The sequence below is a fragment of the Oncorhynchus masou genome, chromosome 23 (assembly GCF_036934945.1).
Source record: "Oncorhynchus masou masou isolate Uvic2021 chromosome 23, UVic_Omas_1.1, whole genome shotgun sequence".
Lineage (NCBI taxonomy): Eukaryota > Metazoa > Chordata > Actinopteri > Salmoniformes > Salmonidae > Oncorhynchus > Oncorhynchus masou.
In genome coordinates, this window is record NC_088234.1 from 27,589,910 (window position 1) to 27,597,322 (window position 7,413).

Consider the following 7,413-nt stretch of genomic DNA (forward strand, 5'->3'; position numbering starts at 1 on the left):
TCTCACTCAATATAGAGGAAGTACAGTTCCCGCTCAGCCCAGTCAAAACTGTTCGCTGCTCTGGCCCCCCAATGGTGGAACAAACTCCCTCACGACGCCAGGACAGCGGAGTCAATCACCACCTTCCGGAGACACCTGAAACCCCACCTCTTCAAGGAATACCTAGGATAGGATAAGTAATCCTTCTCACCCCCCCCCCACTTAAATGATTTAGATGCACTATTGTAAAGTGGCTGTTCCACTGGATGTCAGAAGGTGAATTCACCAATTTGTAAGTCGCTCTGGATAAGAGCGTCTGCTAAATGACTTAAATGTAATGTAAATGTAAATATAAACAAAACAAAGCAGTAGATTGCGGACTTCAGGAAACAGCAAAGGTAGCATGCCACTATCCACATCGACGGGACCACAGTGGAGAAGGTGGAAAGCTTCAAGATCCTCGGCGTAAATCTCACTGACAATCTGAAATGGCTAACCCACACAGACAGCGTGGTGAAGGCGCAACAGCGTCTCTTCAACCTCAGGAGGCTGAAGAAAATTTGCCTTGGCCCATAAAACCCTCACAAACTGTTACAGTTGCACAATTGAGAGCATCCTTTCAGGCTGTATCACCACCTGATATGGCAACTGCACCGTCCACAACCACAGGGCTCTCCAGAGGGTGGTGCGGTGTGCCCAACGCATCACCGGGGGCAAACTACCTGCCCTTCAGGACACCTACAGCACCCCATATCACAGGAAGGCCAAAAAGATAATCAGGGACATCAACCACCCGGGCCACGGCCTGTTCACCCCGCTAACATCTAGAAGTCGAGGTCAGTACAGGTGCATCAAAGCTGGGACCGAGAGACTGAAAAACAGCTTCTATCTCAAGGCTATCAGACTGTTAAATCGACATCACTAGTCGACTTCCTCCCGGTTACGCAACCCTTCACCTTAGAGGCTGCTGCCCTATATAAATTACTTGGAATCACTGGCCACTTTTATAATGGAACACTAGTCATTTTAATAATGTTTAAATAACGTTTACATACTGCTTTACTCATCTCATATGTATATATTGTATTCTATTCTACTGTATTTTAGTCAATGCCACTCCAACATTGCTTGATCTAATATTTATATATTTCTTAATTCCATTCTTTAACTTTTAGATGTGTGTGTACTGTTGTGATTGTTAGATACTACTGCACTGTTGGAGCTAGGAACACAAGCATTTCGCCACACCCGCAATAACATGTGCTAAATATGTCTATGTCACCAATAACATTTGATTTGATACCAAACATGCCCCCTGACAACATTCTAATTGGGATTCTATTAGAATTGTACGGTCTTGAATGTACTGTAACTTTTGGTGCCAAAGTGGGCCTGATTTTGCCAGAATCTGTTTATCTATGGCACTGGTTAAAGGGAAAACTAGTATGGTGCTGGAGATAATAAATATGAGGTTAAAAAGTGGTGGAATTCCCCTTTAATAAAATTGCAAGTTGGTCTTACCTTCTGAGGTGCATTGATGACGCCGATATTGTATCCAAACTGAAAGGAGCCCAATACAGCAGTGAACACTGAGAGAGCAAGGGTTCCAGTCACTGTCTGTAGTGGACACACACAAGAGGAAGACAACACCTCTGTTAATCATGGTGAAATTGTGTGGTTGCTTGCAGAGCCATATATTTAGATTTAAATATGTGTCGCTGGTTGTTCATAAAGGGAAACAAGGACTGTTGGATTGTGCCCATTGGTGAGGGATACAGAGAGGATGGATAACCTAGAAAGGCATGGTTTGTTGCAAAAACAACCTAACCCCCCAGACACACACGCGACAGCCTCTCTAATATCCACTATTTATAACTGTGATACCAATGGGAAAGGATCTTTCTAGCTGTGGCCAGGACTTAACTGTGTATCGTGTGATTGGGTGACTGAACGCTGAGTTCCATCCTAGTTCCCATCTAGGTTGAAGATGACAATATATATACAGTATATATAAAGTATATTTGCGTTCTATGTTCCCATCAGTCCACAGGCACCTGTTGCCATGGTGACTGACAGCTTGGGGCTCTGGGAGAGACTGACCAGGCTTTCCTAGTGCTTACATCTGTTTACCTTCGACACAGCAAGCTGACTGGCTCTAGCAGCCTTCCCAACATACCACTGAATTCACAATAGTTAAACATGGGCTGTAATGCACAGTTACTTAGTTCTTATCCGATATTAACTAGATAGGGTTAACAGTTTCCTTCTCCAAAAATGTTATCAATATGTTATGTTATTAATGAATACATATACATGGTGTTCACTGTTATGTTTTATTTAAACTATACAAGACTGTGCAAAGCATTTCCCCTCTGAGGACATCATTCTATTCTATTCTATTCTATGCTATTCTGAAAAATTGTAGAATGGTCCATTAATAAATGTCCAAATGTGTGTGCATATTACATTAGAATCCTACACCTGGTTGAGTTTGTGTCGGAGGTGTGTCTGTCTGTGTTGCTGTGACATGATGACCTTGCAGTGTTGAGTACCCAGATAGGGCGTGTTTTGTCAACATAAAAGCAAAACAAAGGTAAAGTGTGTGCATGTGTTTGTCTAAGCAGTGGAGTAAGGCAACAAAGTAAAAATACTTTGAAGTACTTAAGTTATTTTTTGGGGTATCTGTACTTTACTTCTTATATTTTTGACTACTTTTACTTTTACTCCACTACATTCCTAAAGAAAATATGTACCTTTTACTCCCATATAGTTTCCCTGACACCAAAAAGTACTCGTTACATTTCGAATGCTTAGCAGGACAGGAAAATGGTACAATTTACATACTTGTCAAGAGAGATGTGGTCATTCCTACTGCCTCTGATCTGGTGGACTAACTAAACACAAATGCTTAGTTTGTAAATGATTTCTGAGTGCAGCTCTGGCTATTCGTAAATAAAAAAGTCAATTGTGCTGTCTGGTTTGCTAAATATATTGAATTGATTTATAGCATTTACTTTCACTTTTGATACTTAAGTATATTTTAACAATTACATTTGCTTTTGATACTTAAGTACATTTAAAACCAAATACTTTTAGACTTTTACTCAAGTAGTATTTTACTGGGTGACTTTGCACTTTTACTTGAGTAATTTTCTATTTAGGTATCTTTACTTTTACTCATGTATGACAATTGGGTACTTTTTCAGCCACTGTGTGTGTGTGTGTGTGTGTGTGTGTGTGTGTGTGTGTGTGTGTGTGTGTGTGTGTGTGTGTGTGTGTGTGTGTGTGTGTGTGTGTGTGTGTGTGTGTGTGTGTGTATGTGTGTGTATGTGTGTGTGTGTGTTAGTATTTCTGTTAAAAAGGCCCTGATAGACCATGATTGACCTGTCAATGAACCAATCGCTGCTCCCGTGTGTCCTCTAATTACCTTGCCGGGGCCCGCCAACTGGGCGTGGCTAATCTGATAAAGTGAGGGAAATGGACACATGGGAGCAGAGCTAGCAATAAAGAAGTGTTTGCTGTGTAAAATAGTGTGCCCATTGGTGAGGGAGTTGATAGGAAAGAAAGTCTGTTTGCAGGGATTGATGTTTGTACTCGTTTGTGTGCTAGGCTAATCATTTGTTAACATGACCTGCCTAGCCTGCTACATGTTTGTAGCCCACTGCGAATCATAACGATGACTACATGGGGGCTGTTCAGTCTGATGCCATTGTCTCACACTTCGGCCGTTATTGTGAAGATATAGTGCATATTTTACTGGTATAATTGTATGTTACAATAATGGTGCCTTTCCCACATTATTTCCAGGCCCAGTGCTTGATCTGAGTCGTATAGCATACCTGGCTAATGCTAGCTTCAGACCCTACCTGGGTCCGTTTACTATGTAACCACACTGTTTGATTCAGGCACTTCAATATGATGCATGTTTTATATTTATAGTGTACAATTGAGAACATTATTTAGTTTAACTTGTTATTCAGTAGTGAGTATACATGTATGCCTAATTGCCTTATCTAGCCTAACTTTTCATGTTTAATTTAGATTTCCATTTCTCTTCACTCCTAGAAACCACACACCCTGTTGTATAAATATCCAAAGTGAAATGGAGTGCCTTGTGGTGACAAATAAAACGTGTCCTGACAGGCATTTGCTCTGTTGCCCGACATCTCTGTGGTCCTTTACACATCCCTGAATCTAGTGTTTTAGTAGAGGTTGTCCAGACACTTCCTGTTTTTTTTGTGTGCCCGAGAGACCCACATTGTACAACAACAAAAAAAGAACCTAAGGGTCGTGTTCCATTTCACTTCATAGAATGGGCTTTACAACATTTCAACTGTAGCCTGCATATGTAGAACATATTGGGAAAGAAATGGGCTGATGTTAAGACCTTGTTTTCATCGTCTCCAGTTCTCTGAAGTGCCTTTTCTTGATCTTTTCTATTTTGCCACAAACTATGAGCAGGAAGAAAAATACAAAGATGCTGCAATTCTGATCATATTTTTGAATATATGTACTAGTTTAGTGTTTTTAGTATGAGCTGTGGTATGTAACACAAACCGGTGGAACTGGGTCACCTACCAACCCATATTAATCTCAGGCCTGACCTGTAAGCAGGTATCTCCTGGTCAAGGTCACTATAGGACAAATAAGGGCTCACATTGTTTTGACAATCTCCCTGAAAGTAGAATGTTTGTTAGAGCCATATATTTAGAGGGTCTGGACTACTTTTAGAACGTGAAAGACTAATTTGAGACATTCAGTTACATAGCGTTATTTACATATTCCCCATGTAACGTTATTGGGGTTCTAAATGTAAATGCTCATAGTGCCGATTCTGATGGATGAATAGCAATTGCTATAATTATTCTAAAAACACGTTTCATTCGCGGAAATTAGTTTACATTTTAAATATTCCATATTTCACTGACAGTCGTCTGTGTTCTGATATCACATCTCCACATTCCACAGCTGCAAAGTGGTATTAGGCTAAAGTTAGTCACCATTTTCTCAGATGACATAAATGTTTCAAAGGCGTTCATATGAACCAGTCATTTCGTCAGGTGTGGAAGAGTCATCCCTCACCTGAGATAAGAAAGTGAAAGGGGATGAGAACGAAGAGATAAAGAGGCAACTTTTAGCTGGGTGGAGATATCAAATAGCCTATTGTAAAAGTTCTTAATGGATCTCTAAAACGTGGATTACAAAATGTAAACAATGTATGTATTTAATGGATATTTATACTTTTATAGACTTTTTATAAACAAAATATACCTGCTCATTCACACATGCAGAGACATGGGTTAGGCTACTGAAAATCGGTCTCAATAGGCTATAACCTATGCGTAAATTCTACTCCATGCATCAGAGGCTACTCATTGTTAGTGAGCATGAAAACGTTTCATATTTTCTTATAAAAACGAGTAATGTTGACAATACCTCCACTCCAAGTTGCTGAAACCCAGGCGGCATAGCTTTGACCGCGTGAGACACCAATTACAGTCCGTGACAGTTGTCCCGCTCCCCCACGCACACTCCTAACTGGACACGACGTGAAAACCCTCACTTGGAATATGGACAGTAAGCCTGGCACTTGTATTAAATGTTGACCGGTAAAGTCAAATCCAAGGCTAGAATTGAAACACAAGTGAAAAGCGACAGGGTTGCAAACAGTTCAAAAGTTTTAACTCTGAGTCTCCTCGCTTTGAAGTTCGTGGCGAGTCCGGGTCTACCTTGGATAGAATGACATTGGCGCACACCTCTCTTGGTATTTTCTAAATGAGAGAGGGAGGGTGTGAGGGGTGACTGGAGGGAGTTTCAGCCGTCACAGAGGTCGTCTTTTGCGGCAAGATGAAAGCAGGAGCTGTATTGACCTTATTCACCATTGGCTGAAGTCAAGAGGAGTGTTATCTCTACACAGAACGGCCAATGTGATTCCTACTAGGTTTGCACTTTCAGATTCCATAAGTCTCCTTTTAAATATTGGACATATGTAAGTATGTGAAAAAGCACCAATCATGTGATGAATCATGCAATTGTTAAAAGCACTATAAAAAATGCAGTAGGCTAGCTGGTCTAATTTTGAAGTATTCCCTAACTCTTAAACCTTATGTGACGTTTTGCACCACCAAGAAGAATGGTTACAATTGGATGAAATGCAATTGAAGAGAACATTTCATTTTATTGATTAGATTGATACCTGGCAGAAAAATGTGAATCTATGAAAAAGGGACTGTCCATATTTGTTGGCCACTGCGCTGCAGGGAATTACCTGCAAAGGTTGTAACGCCTGGCATTTTGGAGATAATATGGAACTCAAGCCAATGTCCATCACCACCTATCTGGACTTATAACTCAACACTTCTTCTGGACAGCTCGGGGCTTGTCTGCATTGGACTGGCTCCCATTGTCTGTCTTTTCTGCGGTCCTAAATTCTTTTGTTATTTTAGAACACATGCCAAAGGGGTCATGCTCCCCACCAGTACACTGCAGCGAGCTCACCCCATCCACTACAACCCCAACCCCCAAAATATGAATTCCCAAGGCAACAGGTGGGTCCTAAATTGGGAACATACCACTTGGGGACATACCACTTGGGGACAGCAAGCAGGTGTAGATTAGGAGGTGTGTCTCAGAAGGGGTGGTGAGGGGCAAGGTAGGACCTGCCAAAAACACAATGGAAAAATGTCTGGTCTAGACACAATCCAACTTGCGCTCTCTCTCAGCCCCTGTGAACACACCCCCAACTCACACCACTCTCTCTTCCTCCTCACCCCTCCCCTCCCCTGCCTCCATTCATCCCTCCCTCTCTCCCTTTATCTACTCTGATCTAAGGCACAGATTGAGAAAGAGGGGCCGAACCTGACACCACCTTCCAAAGCCAGGGCAGCAGGCCAGTGAGTCATGTGTATGGCCCACACTAAATGAGGAAGAAACTCTATACCAGGAGAACAGTGGCCCAAGGACTCCAAACCACTAGACCACATAGCATGAGGGTATTAGGCATCCATGGACAGACACGCTGATGTATAATACCTGTTAAAACCAACCGAACTAGCCCAAACAAAGAGAAACTCTAGTTGTGAGTGTCAAATATATATAGGGGGATGATGCACACACATCAGTGCTTAATTTGTAAATCAGGTGGTGCCGGAACAAAAAGTGTGCAGGAGAGGGGGGTGACCTGGGGCTCTCGGAGGTACTGGAAAATCACCTTCATAATAAAGCTTTGCATATCATCGCAGTTGTGTAGTGGTCTAGACTTGTGTCGTAACTTTACTTTCATTAATCTCATGACTGTTGTTTATCTAATCAACGAACTATGTTTAATTGTTACCCGATTAAATGAATCATGTAACAATTAACTCATTAGGATCTGGGGCACCACGAGAGCGGTTCTTTAAAGAGTTATCATCTCCCGAATTAAACTCTAAAAGG

General features: G+C 41.6%; 1 protein-coding gene across 2 annotated transcripts in view; it reads right to left on the reverse strand.

Moving 5' to 3' along the window:
* LOC135510679 (solute carrier family 2, facilitated glucose transporter member 4-like) overlaps positions 1–5,773 on the reverse strand; it is a 39,953-nt gene extending 34,180 nt beyond the window's left edge. Inside the window, exons 1-2 of one of the 2 annotated variants that reach the window (XM_064931783.1) lie at positions 5,416–5,773; positions 1,501–1,596 (exon numbers count right to left, since the gene is read on the reverse strand). In XM_064931783.1, coding sequence (XP_064787855.1) covers positions 1,501–1,596; positions 5,416–5,448 — 129 coding nt within the window. In that variant the 5' untranslated portion in view covers positions 5,449–5,773. Of the gene's footprint in view, positions 1–1,500; positions 1,597–4,979; positions 5,064–5,415 lie in introns of those variants that run through there. The other variant, XM_064931782.1, reaches the window with a different exon arrangement.
* Positions 5,774–7,413: the final 1,640 nt, after the last annotated feature.